The sequence below is a fragment of the Martes martes genome (assembly GCF_963455335.1).
Source record: "Martes martes genome assembly, chromosome: 7".
Lineage (NCBI taxonomy): Eukaryota > Metazoa > Chordata > Mammalia > Carnivora > Mustelidae > Martes > Martes martes.
Genome location: NC_137894.1, coordinates 128234617 through 128251343, shown reverse-complemented (window position 1 = coordinate 128251343; position 16727 = coordinate 128234617). Strand labels below are relative to the sequence as shown.

The 16727-nt window shown below is 56.4% G+C and overlaps 1 protein-coding gene across 1 annotated transcript; it reads left to right on the top strand.

Annotated features, from left to right (window-relative positions):
* Positions 1-698: 698 nt before the first annotated feature.
* Positions 699-15828, top strand: VASH1 (vasohibin 1; the record flags this gene model as incomplete). Its single annotated transcript, XM_080808078.1, has 7 exons — positions 699-1001; positions 6648-6736; positions 7837-7893; positions 9626-9700; positions 12572-12953; positions 14769-14881; positions 15699-15828. 7 exons carry the CDS (start codon positions 699-701, stop codon positions 15769-15771), a joined length of 1092 nt encoding a protein of 363 aa, XP_080664204.1. The 3' UTR covers positions 15772-15828.
* Between the last annotated feature and the right edge of the window lie 899 nt (positions 15829-16727).

The window sequence follows — 16727 nt, the reverse complement described above, 5'->3', positions numbered from 1 at the left end:
AGTTGGCCGCGGGCGTGGAATGAGCGCGTCGGCGCGCGCCCCCTCCCCGCGCCCCGCCAGCTGCGAGTCTTGGCTCCCCAGCTCGTCGCGTCGAAGAAATCGCGCCTCCTCGCCACCCTCAGGTTCGGGGGTCCCGGCTCCGAGCTGATGCGGCCAGGAGTCGCCTCGGTACCCGCCGGAGCGCACGCTGCCTTGCGCGTGCGATATTTTGCAGAGAAATCTGTTCTCTCCAAAACTGGGACTTGGGGAGCCCGGTCGGCCTGAGCACCGGTGCCTTGACCCTCTGTGGCCGCAGGTCGGAGCTGTTTGGCCTCAGTTTCCCTCCGACTTTTCTCTCTGCAAGCCCAGACTGCTGCCGTCATTGTTCTCGCTGTCAAATGGGGGAGCTTTGTGAAGGCTGCCAACTTGGGGTGTGTTCTCTTTATTCCGTTTCACAAAAAGAACAAAGCCTCTAAGGCTGACCCCAGACAACCACCTCTCTATCCCCTACTTCACATTGAGGCACTGATTTTTTTTTTTTTTTTTCTTATCGAGTAGTATTTTATTGTACGGGAGCCACGCCCTGGTTTCTTAAAGGCGTCTTGCACTCTGTTTGGCCATGTGTTATCTCTGCAGCTGGTGTGTGGGAGGCCCCCTGTGAGCCACCTATTTTTTCCTGCCTCCTGATACATACTCCCACCCCCATCAAGGATTTGGGGATGCCCGGGGGGAAGAAAGTGGCTGGGGGTGGCAGCAGCGGCGCTGCCCCCACTGCCTCTGTCACCCCCTCTGGGGTCAGACGTCTGGAGACCAGCGAAGGGGCGTCAGCCCAGAGAGATGATGAGCCAGAAGAGGAAGGGGAAGAGGACCTGCGAGATGGAGGCATCCCCTTCTTTGTCAACCGGGGTGGGCTGCCTGTGGACGAGGCCACCTGGGAAAGGATGTGGAAGCACGTGGCCAAGATCCACCCCGATGGAGAGAAGGTGGCCCAGCGGATACGTGGGGCCACAGACCTGCCCAAGGTGAGGGATGGGTATGTGTGTGGCTTGGGGGAGGGGGGTTGGTATCCAGGCTTTTAGTCATGTTGGGGCTGGGAAAACAAAACCACGCTTTCCTTTGTGGGGTAGGGGACCGCTGGCATAGTAACACTTTGAAAACACAGATAGGTTGTACCTGTCCAGAAGAATTTTCTTTCAGCTGCCACTGAGGTTCTGTGAGGTCCACATACCCTGTTTCCAGCAGGCATTCCTCTATCTCTTTTTATTTTTTTTTAATTTATTTATTTAAGTAATCTCTACACCCCAGTGGGGCTCGAACTCATGACCCCGAGGTAAAAAGTCGTATGCTCTTTTGACTGAGCCAGCCATCTCTTTTTAAATACCCATGTTTTGTGGGCAGGGCAGCAGATTAACTAACAAGTGCACCAGTGTGGCTTGCATCTTATTTGCTAAGCCAGTGAACTGTGGGCAGAGAGGTAATGAAGGACTAAGGAGGATACAGGGCTTCAGATATTGAGAAAATATTTTCATGCCTCATCCCTCTGAGTTCTCTGACAGCCTTGCGGAACGAGTTGAGGTCCCATTTTTATAGATGGGAACTCGGGCAGGAACTCAGGGTCCCACAGCTAGTAAGTGACCATGGAGCCAGGACTCGAGACCACAGGTCTTCGGGTTCCACGTCCTCTGCTCTGCTGGAGGCGAGAGCAGTCCGAAAAGGGCCTGTGGAGAGGAGTAAAGTTAAATCGTGTAGATTTAAATCATGTAGATTCCGTGTAGAGCTGGCCCCGGGATGGCTGTCCTTCAGTTGCGTTCCCCAGGAAGACTGAGGCTGTGTCTCATTCATCTTTGTCTTTCCAGGGCCTTCTGTGCACCTGGCACAGGACAGGCACGGGCATGTATTTACTGGGTCAAAGAGTGCTTGCGGTTTTCACATGCACAGGTTTTGGGTTTTTTAGCATTACAGTTGAGACTAAGGAAATACTCTCCCCAATGCAGAAATGCCCAAAGAATAGCAGTTGGGGCAAAGGTCAAGCCCAGTGCTTAGTCGTGTCTCCTCAGGTGAGTAGGGAGCTAGGGACCGCGGCCCTTCACATAGAATAGACATGGAGACAGCCTGTTTTGTTTCATTTTTACCAAGTAATTGGTAGAGCCATCAGAAACTGTCTTCTGGGAAAAGGGAAGTCAGAGGTTGAAGGTTAAGCAACACTCTCATATTTCCAAGGGAGATAAAATGTGGATTGATTATGTATGGCTACATTATTGTCCTATGTAGAAACTTGGAACTTATGAGGCTGATCCCCTATGATTGGATACTGTTTCTAATATTTGATTCTTGATGAACACGGTGGTGAACATTCTAAAACATACATTTGGGGGTCCGTCTCTGATTATTTCCTTGGCATAAATTCCTGCATCAAAGGATATGAATGTTGGTTTTGATCGCCCGTCTCCCCGTGTGAACTCAAGCAGACACTCAACCTGTGTGAGCCAGTTTTCTCACCTGCGCGATGGAGTGGACTGTGGGGAAAATTCAGTAAGAGACTATGTGTCAAAGCATTTAACAGACAGTAGTCTGAAGCCGGTGGTTGTTAGCGAATGTTTGTTACCTCTCTGCACATCTTCCGTCAGGAGGGGAGGCTAGATTTCCCACGGGGTTGGCTCCAGGAGGGCCAGAGCCCAACACTTCTCCCACAGCAGCAAGCGGGGGGTTGGCAGACAGCTCCCCAACCACCTTGCTTATGTCTAAATCGGGCTGTGGGAGAGTGTGAATGGTTCCCTGCAAAACAGTTACCACTCCTGAAGACTAAAAAAAATCTGCAAATTCGTTAGCGACCGGTCTGTAGTGTCATCTTGCCATCTTCAGCCTTCATGTCTAGGAAGGACACCCATGAAGGAATGAAGCTCCTGGCTGGGTGTGGAGGGGATGTTGTGACTGACCGTCTGGTGGAGTGGAAGGGGTTTTGTGAGCAGCCTGGAAAAATTCCAGTCTCGCCCTCCTTACACCACGGGACAAAGGTCACAGAGAAGCTGCACATCCCTACGAGGTTCCTCTTGGACCTTAGCCCAGAATAGAAAGGAGCCCTAGAGTCTGGAAGCCACTGAGGGTTGGTGCCAGCAGCAGAGATGACCGACCCCTGGGCTGGCCCCTCCCCGAGTGACTGTGCCCCTGGAGGTAGCATAGAGGCACTCTCTCACATCATGGCGGGCCCAAGAGCTATTTTGTTGGGATGGCGTACTGTTTTAAAAGATCACTGGAGCCAAAATGTAAAATTGGGAGATTTCATATAAAGATCCAGATTTTGGGCACCTTTTCAGAAAATGAGACGATCCGGGAACAGAGAATCTGTGATCCCACATAGCAGCTGGCAGCTGGCCCTGAGGACTCGTTCCCCCTCCCCCGACGGGCCACAGTCCCCATCACGTCTTCCCCACCTGCCTTCCCGCTTTTTGCTCCCAGCACGGGCAGTGCCCTGTGGCTCAGCCTGGGAGGCCCCCCCCCCAGTGTAGAGCTGGGCAGAAAAATCCAACATATGCAAATCCTGATCGTCTCATAACTGTTTTTGTGTGAGGAAGGCACGCAGCCTCCTTGTGCCTCAGTGTCCTCAGCTGTAAAATGGGGACAGTCGCCACAGCGGTGTCCGAGGGATTTCGGGAGGAATTGTTGAAGTGGAGCGTGTGAAAAGGTGAGCACTGAGTATGTGCACCTCACAAATGGAGCACGGCCCAGGGTGCAGCAGCCACCACCCCCCCTCGGTGCTTTGGGGGAACAGCTGTTAGAGAATGATACGGTTCGTTGAAGGACAGCCCACTTCTAGAAGGGTGTCCGGTGCAGGCACACCATGTGTCCTTCCCTAAGAATCTCTCCTTGATGTTCCAAGCTGCCACCACCTTTAAATGCTCAGCGGCCCCCTCCTCCCAGCGCCAGCTGCTGAAGGTCTTCTGACCGTGGCTCTGGCCACGGAGCTCCTGCAGAATAGGAATCTGGACATCTCCTCCAAAGAGGTAACTCGGCCAGCATCAGCACATGCTGACCCGTCACTTTGGCCCACACAGTAGTGATGCTGGACAGGAATCGAACCTTGGCCATGTGCCAGTCCCTGTTCTAAGGCCTCAATGTGCAGCATCTCCTTTAGGCTGTGAGGCTGGTTCTGTTACAGTGCCCATTTCACAGATGAGGCCTCTGAGGCACAGAGAGGTGTTCAGGAACTTGATGCCAGACGGGAAATGGCAGAGCTGGGATTTGGATCATGATGGTCTGGTCTACCAGCCTCTAGGCCGTCCCACCTCTTGCCCACACCTTCATCTGTAGGCTCTTCCACCTCCCGGAAGACTCCCTGTTGTGCTGGTTGAAATGGGCTCCACCAGGGAGAATGTCTTGGTAGAGTTCAGGACTTCAGGGGGTCGTGGGGCAAGGGTAACCTTTGGCCTTGGTAGTGGAGGAGGAGTTGTCCTGGAAGGGTCTGGGTAGCAGATACCACTCACGGCCACATACTTCACTTAACTACCCCTTGACACTTCCTGGCTCCTGCTTTACAGGTGAGGCTCAGGGTGCAAATCCAGGCTCCAGTTCTAAAGCAGGCCGGGCCATTTGGGTGTACAGAATCTGTGTGTGTTTGTGTGTGTGTGTGTGTTTGAGCAAATGAGTGTGTACGGGAACGTTCAGAACAGTGTCGGCCCTGTCTACACTGTTTAACACGTAATGTGAGTCATGCAGCTGGCCACACAGCTCCTTCCAGCTAAGTCTCAGTGGTGGGGGCCTTTGAGGCCCCACTTGTGAATCCCACATCTTTCTCTGCCTCTCCTGGAGTCATTTCCTTCTCCCAGAGTAACCAATCCCTAGGTTCTCTGTCAGGGCAAGCGATGCCCTGACCCAAGGCTGGCTCTGGTAAGCGTCGGTGAGGGACCCTCTGACTGGAGCTCCCTCCTTGTTCGGAGTGGCTCAGAGGAGGGCATCTTTTCAGTCTCTATCCAAAACCCCTGGATGGCCTCACTCGAGAAGGGGACGACCCACTTGCCTCTCGGAGACTTTCTTCCTGAGGAGGTCAGGCGCCATGCTGCTCATGGTACACTGCAAAGGAATTCTTCCAGTTCCTCTCCCACTTCCCCCTCCCCCCATATCCTGACACGGGGAAGGCCAGGCCAGGCCCGCAGAGAGTTCTGGAGCTCATCTGGCTCACAGTGGTCAGGCAGGAAGTGGGAGAACAGCCCCCCCTCCATGCCCAATCTTGGGACTTTTATCCCCCTGGTGACTGTAAGTGGCCGTGTCAGTTTGGGCAGCCGTGTGATATGAAAGGGGAAGTGGCTTCCTCCAGAGAGAGGTGTCAGCTGCTCGGGACTGCCCAGACAGGAAGGAGGGGACCAGCAAGGAAGAGACAGGAAGTTCATGCAGAGCTGTTTCTCTGGACTCTCCCAGCGGGGCCTTCCCTCCTGCCTCTTCACCCTTTGGCGTGAGTAGGGGTCTGTCCGAGCCTGTCCTTTGCCCCCCTGTCAGCAGTGGCACCCACATGTGAGTGTACGGTGATCACTGGCATGTCACCTCCCTCCACATTAGAGCCCCAGACATTGTAGCCCTGTAATTTAGAAGGCTGTGCCCTGTGGGCTCAGCATCTCATGACAGGGAGAACCTCTCCCTCCCCAGCCCTACGCCAGGTTCACACAGACAGGGTACCTGCTTTACCCTTTGGCTCACCCATACCCCTATCTATGCAGCCTGAGACTCTCAGCAGCCCCAGCCTGTGGCGTGGTCTCTGTGTGCCCTGGGAGGAAGTGGGGGTGGAGGCATGGGGGGGTGGGAGACCTCTCTGTGAGGAGCCTGAGGCCACCTCCCAGCAAGATGTCCTGGTGGCCGAGGGGGAGCCCAGACAGGTAGGCCTTGTCCGGGAAGTCCGGTTCTTCTACCTAAAGAAGTGTGTTTCATAACCCCAGACAACCCTAGCTGGCCCTCCTCTTGGCCACCTCTGCCTCACTGACTTGTCGCAGCCACACTGCTAGAATTCAGGCCCCCTGGCCTGAGAAGGGGGCTCCTGTGCCTCCACGAAACCCCTCCAAAGCAGCTAGGCCATGGCAAGTAGGTCCCCAGCACGACCTGTCCCCAAACCTGTTCCTCCGGCAGCGACCACCTCAGCATTTCGGGCTGCGGCCGGAAGGCCCGCGCCTTTCAACAGGTCGTGATACTGGGCTGTGTTTACCCTCAAGGAAGGCCAGGCAGGGCCCGGGGGGGCAGGGGGGCAGGAAGGGACACCAGGTAGATCCACTTTGATCCCACACTTGAACCAGAGCAAACCCCAAATGCAAATGAACTCAACCCCAATATTGACATTCTTGTTAAGCCTGGAAGTTAATGAATATTTAAGATTCAAAACAGCTGGGGAGCCAACCTGTGTTTTCCTAAAATTATGGAAGAAGCATAAAATCTAAACATCAACAGAGGCTCCAAATCAGGAACGCTGTCAAGTGCCAGGAGGGATAGAAATGGCCTTGGAGGGGGTGGTGCTTGACCACAATCTCTAGAAGGAGTTGCCAAGGACAGAGGGTCAGGACAGGAGGGAAGGGGGAATCTGTCTCCAGGTGGCGGCTTCCCTGGGGGCGAGTCCTGGGTGGCGGGCGGGTGGGCTGGAAGCCCCAGGGTGAGCCTCCCTCTTCTGACCAGAGCTCTTTCTCTGCCCCTAGATTCCCATACCAAGTGTGCCTACGTTCCCGCCCTCTACGCCTGTCCCTGAGCGCCTGGAAGCCGTGCAGCGCTACATCAGGGAGCTGCAGTATCCTCCCGGGTTCAGGGTCACAGCCACGCTCTGGCTGGCTTGCTGGTCCAAAGGCCAAGGCGGGCTCGTCCTCAGACAGGGCTGGAGAGGCATTAGCAGAGCAGCGCAGTTCCACAGTCCACACCCGAGTGCCGTTCACAGGTGTCTCTGTGGCTGTCCAGTGGTCAGCACAGCCGGGCCATGTGAAGGTTTTATAGGAAGAGGGCCGGACCCGCTCTGGCCTCTCCACCACCCACTTTCCCGTCCTCCGGGTGACACGTAAATGTCTCTTGAGGGACCCGCTGTTGAGATCATCAAGCCTAGATCCCCCAGCACAGACTTCCTCCTCTGCTGGCCATCCAGACCAGCAGGAGGAGAGAGGGGAAGCTCCCTTGGGGCTGTTTAACAGCTGGTTTGAAAGGGATAGGCGGAGGCCAGTGGAGGAGAAAAAGGGTGTTATGCTCCAGGAAGTAACTTCAACATCTTGGAACATTCTCCTAGTTCTTTGCCTTTTTTCTTCCCTTGTAAGAGGCCAGCTGCCTAGCATGGAAAGACCTGATTCCCCCACCCCACAAGCCCGATTCCTCAGTATCCCTGCTCTGGGCCTCTCCACCCTCTGTGCCTGCCCAGAGCTGTGTGTCCTGAGTCCTCTCCCTAGGCCTTTCTAGCTGCAGATGCGACAGGGATGGAAGGACGAGGCCTGGGGCCTGAGCAGGAGAGAAGACAGACTCATTACAGGAAATGAGGCCCAGCCCTTTCATTGTCCCAGTGGGGACGTTGGAGCCCGAACTGGGGAAGGCAGTTGGCTCAGGAGCAGCTCCTGGCTGTCGAGCTGCACTGAGACCCCCAACCAGCCTCCTGTCCATGCACATTGCTCCTCAGCTGGTTGGAAAATGACATGCTGCAGAGAGCTGTGCGCTCCATCTCCCAACCCTGGCTGGTCTGGCGTCCTCTCCTTTCCAATATTCCAGTCTCGAGTGCCTTGTGACAGCACTTTGTGGGGTTCTTATCCAGTCTGTACCCCAGGACTGCTGGGCCCGGGGTCTGGGGTAGGGGTGAGGGCAGAGGGATACAGCTCTTCCAGATCCAGCTAGGAAACCCTTAACTGGTACCCGCAGGTACAATCACACAGGGACACAGTTCTTTGAAATTAAGAAGAGCAGACCTCTGACAGGGTAAGTTTGGGGAGCACCCAGGCTAACAGTGCCCCCAGCCAGGTTGGAGTGCCTGGGGAGAGACAGGCAGGGACATGTCCCAGGAGGAGCCAGCGAGTGGGGGCAAATACGACCGTGGGGCTCTGAGGTGGTCATAAAGGGGGAACTCTTGCCCAGGATGAATATCCAGGGCTCCCTTGATGGAAAGGAAACCCCAAGATCCTTGCTGAGCTGGGAGAGTAATGGGCAGCCCCCCACCTTGCCTTGGTGATGACAGAGGGTGTCCCAGGTAGATGTCTAGCCTCATCTCTCTCTCTCTCTCTCTCTTTTTTTTTAAATGAAGAGGTGAGTTTAGCAGGAGAGAGCCAGGCCTCCCATTCTCTCCTTTCCCTGCAACTGTCCATGTACTCCCTGTTGCAGGGGCCTGTCTGCTGCCCCGTTTACCTCATTAGATGCTCTTCTAGTCCTTTAGTACAAGGCCCAGTGTCTGAGAAACAGGGACCCCACTGGAGAGAGCACTGCATCTCTCACTTCCCATTTGGCCAGTCCCTGTAGGCACCTGGCTGGTTTCACCCCAAAGAAGCCCCAAAGGCACAGGAGAATGAAGAGTGAATGCCACTGCTGGGTCTGGGGGCTCAGCCCAAAGTTTAAAACCCTGTTTTATTTATTTATTTATTTATGAGAGAGAGAGAGAGACAGAGAGCGAGCGAGCCCAAGTAGGTAGAGTGGCAAGCAGAGGGAGAAGGAGAAGCAGGCTCTCTGCTGAGCAAGGAGCCTTCTATGGGACTCAATCCCAGGACCAATGACCTGACCTGAAGGCAGCCACTTAACTGAGCCACCCAGGCCCCCTAAAACCCTGTGTTTTAAAAATTAATGTGAATTTTACATCTTTCTCCATATATAATCTGTCCATATTTGCTTTCTTATGAAAAATACTTAAAATGGTCTGTTTGCTAACTGTCTTAATTACCCCTTCTCCAAAGCCCTGGGTAGAATCCAGCCTCTCTAACCAAAGAGCTTTGCTCTTACTGTCCTGTGGCTGCGGGGTGCCAGGGGCCCCACCTCCAGCCTCAGGGCGATGGAGGAATCCAGCACCCTCCTGGGCAAAGTCAGTGGCCAGGCTGCGTTCCCCGGCCCAGGAGCAGCACTTAATGAGGAAGGAACCGGACCTCAGGGATAGGCTGTCCCAAAGTGGCCTGAATTGCAAGTACAGGAACAGGCTGGGTTGTCACTGGACAGCTAACTGCCTGAAAACCTGTGCCTAGGCTCCAGGCAGCTGGCCAGCTGCGGGGGGGCAGTTGTAATCAATTATAAGCTCTTTGGAGAAGCCATGGTTGAGTCAAGAGTGTTCACTGTGCTCCGCAAGAGACAAGAGCAATGCCAAGGTCACAGCATCCTTGGCATGCTTTCCCACTGGCCCCCGCAAACACCATCCTCATAGAAGGCCCCCGCTACCCAGTTCATGCTTCCCTCTCCCAGAAGTCTTTGGAGTGGGAAAGTCTGGGGTGGGAGGAGGAAATGAAAGGAGGGTAGGAAAGGGGGATGGGGCCTCCTTCTTTATCTTTAGTGCCTGCCTCTTCTCCCACCCCTCAGGCTCAGGACAGATTGGGTTGGGGGTGGGGGTTGCTGGGCCTGAGCTGGGGCTCTCTGTCCTGTAGCACTTTTAGACCACCTGCTCCCTCCTGCTGACCCTCCCCCACTGGAAGGGACTGGAGGCTGTGTCCTCATCATCATTCTGACTCGCTTTCCGCAGGCTGATGGACCTGGCCAAGGAAATGACCAAAGAGGCTCTGCCAATCAAATGCCTGGAAGCCGTGATCCTGGGAATGTATCCTTCCTTGGCCCTCAGAGACTAGGGGCAGGTGAGCTCACCTCTCTGGGCTCCAGCTTCCTTCTCGGGAGGGGGAGGGCTGAACGAGCTCCGAGGCCCTCCCAGCAGTCATGAACTTGGTCCCAAAGGGAAGGAACTCTTGGGGGACTCAGTCCCCAACACCTCAGTTGCAGACTTACCAGGCTTATTAGGCCAATCTCCCTTCCCCCACCCCCCCGCCGCCCAGATTTTATTTATTTGAGAGAGAGAGTGAGAGCATGAGTGGTGAGAGGAGGGAGAGGGAGAAGCAGGCTCCCTCCTGAGCAGGGGGGCTCAGCACCAGGCTCTATCCCTTCCTGGGATCCTGATCTGAGCCGAAGACAGATGCTTAACTGACTGAGCCACCCGGACACCCTTAGGCAGGTTTTTTTTTAATCTTGTAGACACCGTGACTATGTTCTCTGAACCCAAAATCTGGCTGTATTGCCTCACAAGGCTGTTGTGCCGTTTCTGAGAACCAGACAGTCTGGGAGAAGCTGTTTGAATGCCCAAATGTTGGCATTTCCAGGACAACATTGATTCGTGGAGATGATGGATGGGGTCTTTGAAACAAAAATGCCTCTTTAAAAAGGCAGAGTTTCTGGGTCACCCCCATCCAAAGGGCAGACTGAGGCCTATAGCTGGGTCACCAGGGTAGAGAGGTGGGACAGACCAGCCCCGAGTCAGAGCAGGAGGGAGACAGGTGTTCATGGCCTGTTCTCTACTCTAATTCGTCTGTGCCTTAGATACAGCTTTTCATTTTGCTTCATGACAGAAAACGTTAAGCTTGTACAAACGGAACATTATAATGAATCCCACGTGCCCATCACTCAGTCTTGCCAGTCTTGATTCATCCCTGCCCGGCCGTCCCACCTCCTGCTTCCCATAGTACCTTAAGTATTCCGTCTCCCCCAACCCCCGGTGTGAGTGCCTGGCTTAGCGCTGCAGAGAGGGCGAGGGGCGAGCCGCCTACCAGAACAAGGACTCCACTCCCTGGGGAGGAGAACGTGACAGTCAGGCCAGGAGCTCAGCTTCTCCAAGGAAGACTGTGATCCAAGGGGAACCCCCCCCCAACCCCTCATAGACACACCTATCTTAAATTATACACCAAGACCTCGGGGCGCCTCCTTAGTCCCCCTCCTGCAGACGCCCCCAGAGCTAACTCCACTGTGGTAGTTTGCTGACAGGCAGGCCCGCTCAGTAGAGCCTGAGAGCATGGCCCTGTCCAAAGGGTTCTTGGCAGCGATGCGCCTAAGGCCAGCCTGCAGACTCGGCCGTTGCCAGCACCCCCATTGGGACCCCACATTGTCTCCTTCAGGAGGCTGCCACCCACACTGTCGGAGGGAGAGGAGGGGGACTCTGCTTCCTCCCTCCAGAGCTCACCTAAAGCTGGCCCAGGCAGGATCCCACAGTCCCAGAGGCCTTTCAGAGTCTCCTGGACAGGAAGATGACAAGAGCAGCTCTCATCTGGCCTGGGGCCCCTCCCTCTGGCCCCCACAGAACAGCCACAGACCCCCTGCTTGCCGTGCACGCAGCGGGTGCTGTACTGAGTTTGCTGCTGTGCCTCGTCCCTGGGGCACCCTGGGTGCCTGCCTTGTTCATCTCTGCACCCTCAGGCCCTCGCATGGAGTCGGGCTCAGTAAGTACCGTAGTGACTGAGAGCATAGACTTCGAGGGCAGGCGGATCTGGACCTGAATCCTAGCTCTGCTGCTTACTGCGTGACCCCAAGCTAGCCCCTCGGGGCCCTCCTCTGTCAAAGGGCACACTGGGCGTGCCTGCCTCACAAGGTTATTAGGAAAACCGAACAAGTCAGTGCGTGGAGGATACTTGGTGCAGGGCCTCTCCGGGGCACCTGCTCCAAGCTCTCACCCGTTCATCTCCTTCGGCTCACGGAGTACTGTTGGGTGCTCTGCTCTGGGCTGAGCCCCAGACGGGCATCAAAAAACATGGGCAGACAAGGTCCCTGCTCTCAGAAGTTTGCGTTCTAGCAGGGGACACAAAGATAAGCAGCAGACGAAGAAGTGAAATCCTTACAGTTTGCGGTGAGCATGTCATGGAGGAAAGAAACAGAAGAGCCCACTCGCATGAGAAGGCGAGGTCAGCCATGACCGCTGGGCCTAAGTCAGGAGAGGGGCAGGCTCAGGTGGCAGGAGACGGGCCTCTGTCGGAGGGAAGAGCTGGAGCGGAAGGTCCTGGGTGGGAAACAAAGGACGGGGAGACTGAACGAGTGCGGCAGGCGGGGTGGGAGGTCAGAGTGGGCAGCTGGCCCAGGCTGTGCCGGCCTCCTGGGCCCCGGGAGCTTGGCTGTGTGAGGGCAGTGGGCAAGCACGTGTGGACTGGCATGCAGCAGTGAGAGAGAGAGAACAGAACCGTCTGCGTGGGGGAGGAAGTGTGAGAGAGAGAGGGAATGTGAGAGAATGTGTCTGAGAGCGAGTGGGGGGCGGGTGAGGGGAAATGTGTGTGGCTGACAGAAGGAGGGAGACAGTGCTGCGGCGGGGGCCTCCTCAGCCCTCCTTCAGCCACCAGAGCTCTGGGGAGCCCTGCAGTTTGCAGCGGGGAACTCACTGCTAGCTATTAATAGTTCGTGAGCCCCCCTTGACATCCTAGCGGCCTTGAATGACTGAGAGCCCTGACCCTACAGGTTATTTTATTGAGCACCTACTGCATGCCAGGCTCCGGGCAGGAGGACAGGATGCCGGTGGGACCAGTCGCAGGGGTCACCCTCAGGAGCCAGGGTGGAGGGCCCCCCTGGGCTGCGGGTCCCGGGGTCGGGGTCAGGGTCAGGTTGCGGGGGTAGGTGGCCCCTGCGCCTCTGCTGGCTGTTTCCTTAGCTGGGCTGGCGGGCCCAGTTACCTCACCAACAGCATGCCCACCCTGGAGCGCTTCCCCATCAGCTTCAAGACCTACTTCTCAGGGAACTACTTCCGCCACATCGTGCTGGGGGTGAACTTCGGCGGCCGCTACGGGGCGCTGGGCATGAGCCGGCGCGAGGACCTGATGTACAAGCCGCCCGCCTTCCGCACGCTCAGCGAGCTCGTGCTGGACTACGAGGCCGCCTACGGCCGCTGCTGGCACGTGCTCAAGAAGGTGAAGCTGGGCCAGTGCGTGTCCCACGACCCGCATAGCGTGGAGCAGATCGAGTGGAAGCACTCGGTGCTGGACGTGGAGAGGCTGGGCCGCGAGGACTTCCGCAAGGAGCTGGAGCGCCACGCCCGCGACATGCGGCTCAAGGTCAGTGCAGGCAGCGGGTGAGGGGGGTGGGGAGCGGTCCCCCCCCAGCTCTGGAAGTGGAAGGGCTGACTCTTCCTTGTGCGCCGCATCGCCAGGGAAGGCCACCAACCCCCTCACTTTGGTCCCCACCCCAGCAGAGGTGGAGTGAGGCTCAAGGGACGTGATGGGGGTGAGGAGTCTACATGGCCACCCTTGCCCCCAGGTTCCCTCAGCTGGGCAGGCCAGGGAAGGCTCTGGAAGGAAGCGGCAGGTGAGCTGGGTCTGGATGGAGGGTGAGCCTGCAACCCGGGGAGAAGGGCAGGGGTGCGACCCTCTGGTGGAGCAGTTGGTTGGGAAATCAGGGGCTGTCTGGAGGGAAAGGTAGGGGCAGGTGCAAGGAGCCACCATCAGTCCTGCATATCCTGACCCTTGACTTCCCAAATCCTGCTTCAAGAAAGGACTAAGAGGAAGTCAGAAACAGGAACAAAGTCATACCATGGGAAGACCATGAGGGTGGTCGTCCCTTCTCCCTCTTTCCCGCCTGCGGTGAGCAGGACGTTGAGGGGCTATTGTACCCCAGCCGGTGGGCTGAGCTGCTGAGAAGCTCGCCTACCCCCAGCCTTACAGTGGGCAGAATCTTGGCCTCTCTTCGGGTCCCCCTGGACTGGCGTGCCTCCCCTGGTGCCTGCCTGGCCCCTCCTGGGTGTTCAGCCCTTCCCCACTGGTCAGTCACTGTGGAGCACCCAGGAGGCAGCTACTGGCAGGTAGGAGCTCTGTTTTCAGGGCAGGAAACTAAGATACAAGGGAGCCCAAGCGCTTGCTCAAGGCGATGAGATCGGACAGGCGCTCAGTCTCGAGATGGGGAACGCAGGCATGTCAGAGGTGCCCTCAGTGCCCCCTGCAGGGTGGGTCAGAGCTCAGCTGCCCTGCTTTCCCAGGCCCCAGGCACTACCCTTGTCCAGGGTAGAAGCCAGCTGCAGTGACCCTGTGCAACTAAGGCGGGGCAGTGGGGGGCCCTCCCCCTCCTCCAGTGGCTCCTGTTGCTGGAGTCCTACCAGGTCTTCAGGGGAGCAGGTTGGACCTAGAATTGGAGCCAAGAGTTTCCTATTCTTTTTTTTTTTTTTAAGATTTTTATTTATTTATTTGACAGAGATCACAAGTAGGTAGAGAGGCAGGCAGAGAGAGAGAGAGAGAGAGCTCGCGCACAGGGGAAGCAGGCTCCCTGCTGAGCAGAGAGCCCGACTCGGGGCTTAATCCCAGGACCCTGAGATCATGACTTGAACCAAAGGCAGAGGCTTTAACCCACTGAGCCACCCAGGTGCCCTAAGAGTTTCCTATTCTTTGGCACTGTGATTCCCAATCTGTTTGGTGCTAAGGACTCCCCACCTTATTTGCCCCTCTCCAGCACCCCCATCATATACCCCATGTTTTGAAAATTCAGGTCAAGCTGATCATGTCATATGAAAGATGTTTCATTTGCTTTTCTCATTTTTCTTAATCATGCATAACTGCCAGTCTGAGCTTCTGTGTGGCTTGAGATTACCAGTGCCCCCCCTGGGACTGGTAGGTTCCCAGCCTAGAACGCAGAGGCTGCTTCCTTAGCTGTTGCATTTACGTGGCATGGGTAAATGGCCCTTTTCTCCAGGGCTTCTTATGGTATCACGAAGCTCAGCATCTTCCCTCTAAGTGTAAGCTGCCCAGCTAGGGAACCCTTGCCCCAGCAGCTTTAGTTCCTAGGAAACAGGTTTGGGATGTCCCCTGGGAAACAGGGCAACCTCAGGCAGGAGGGACTCTGGGAAGCCCTAAGTATGTCTTTGTTTCTTCCTCCACACCAAGATTGGCAAAGGGACCGGCCCTCCCTCCCCCACCAAGGACCGGAAGAAGGACGTTTCCTCCCCGCAGAGGGGCCAGTCCAGCCCCCACCGCAGGAACAGCCGCAGCGAAAGGCGGTGAGGGATGGGGTGATGGGGTCATGCCTGGGGGAGCCTGAAGGCAGCTTTTCCCTCCCATCTTCTAGATCCCTGTCTCTCTCTCACCCTTTTCTCACCCTTCCCTTTTTTGTCTCTCCTCCCCAGAGGGAGATGATGTGGGGTGGTGGATTGCTGTCCCATTTCCCCGGGGAAAGCTACACCCACTGGCCCACTGGCTACCCCGTGGGTTAGGGTTAGGTGGGATGGAGGTGGTGATGGGTGGGCTCCCGCCAGACAATGAGTTCTCCCAGGGAAAGGTTAACATCAGATGGCAGCTGGTGGGTGGTTTTGAACCTAACTTTTGCCCTGCAACTCTGGTGTTTGCCTCCATCTAGATGGCAGAAACATCCCATTAAAATACCAGGCCGCCTCCTCGCCTTTCTCTCCTACTGGTAGGTCTGGCTCTTGCTCTAATATTATCATCATTCAGGAGCCGCAGCTCCGGGATGATTAAGGAGCACAAGCAGGCCTCCCGTGGGCAGTGTCATTCCCTTCCACCCGGGAGGCTTTGGTAGGGAACCGGTTCCCAGTGCAGAGGGCTACACACTGAGCTGTTCCTGCCAGCTGCTGGGGATGGGGGCCTCCAGCAAAGAGCAGGACCCTGTAAGAAAGGGTAGGGACCACACACAGCACGGGTTCCAAGAGCACGCTCCCACATGGACTTCGCTGCTGCCTCTAGGGCACCTTGAAGAATGGAGGGGGAGCTCCCAGAAGCAGCCACTCTTTGTTCCCTCCTCCCCCACCTCCCTGCCAAGCCACTCATCCCTACCCCTTCTCCATTCTCTTTTCCCTGCAGGCCATCGGGTGAGAAGAAGCCTTCTGAGCCCAAAGCCATGCCAGACCTCAATGGGTACCAGATTCGGGTGTGAGGCATGGGGCAGTACCCCAGCCTTGCCACTTCTGGGGGCCAGCATCCATCTGCCAGAACCAGCCTCGTTCGTGGGGAGGGAGGGGCTGGTGATGGGGGGGCAGGGCAAGAGGCAGCAGGAAGAGCCTGTCTCAGCTCAGCCACCCAAGCTGCTGCCCCTCTCACTGGGCCAAGACCCCTAACTTTGGGCCAAGAAGCAGTTAGTATTTTATTTGGAGTTTTTAACCCAATAACTGAAGTTTAAAGTGTTTGGGGAAAGCTTAAAAAACTAATGGATCTGCCCATCGCCAGAAGGCCAGTGCTTAGGAGATCTAAGTCCCACAAGGCTGGGCAAGGAGGCATTGCTGGCTCTGCTGGCATCTCTCTGGGACTTGAATCCATCCAGTCTGTGGGAAATCTCCCAGCCCCACTTAGCCTGCGGCAGGAGGGATGGAGGTGTTCCTCCAGTTCTGCCTGCCATGGCAGAATCTTGACCCAGGGAACGGGAAGCAGGGTAGAAATCATCCTGGGAAAGGGCTGTGTAGTCAGTGTCAGGAACTTGGCACAAGGCCACATCTGCCCCAAGAGCAGAGCCCAGGGCCCGGGAGAGCCCTCGTGCCCTTGTGGCCCATGGACAGTGCTGCGCGGGCTATAGGAGAGCCCAGGAGAGACCTCTGGAGGGAGAGATCCCAGGCCCTTACCTGGTCTCCTTGCTTAGTCCAGCTCTGCCTGTTGCTGGAGCTGGGGGGGGGGGGGGGCTCCCTACAGAGGGGCTGGGCTTTGCCAAAGGCCCAGAACTGCACTGGGCTCAGTGTGACTATAGGGACTGAGCCTACCTGGTGGGTCCAGAAATTGTGGCTGGGGATAGAATGGGACACCCAGACCTGGGGCTATCCCCTGGCAGACCCCAAGGGTTGGGAGGAGGCACTGCTACTCCCCCCTTTCTGTTACCTCAGTCCTTGCTGTGAAAAGAAGACC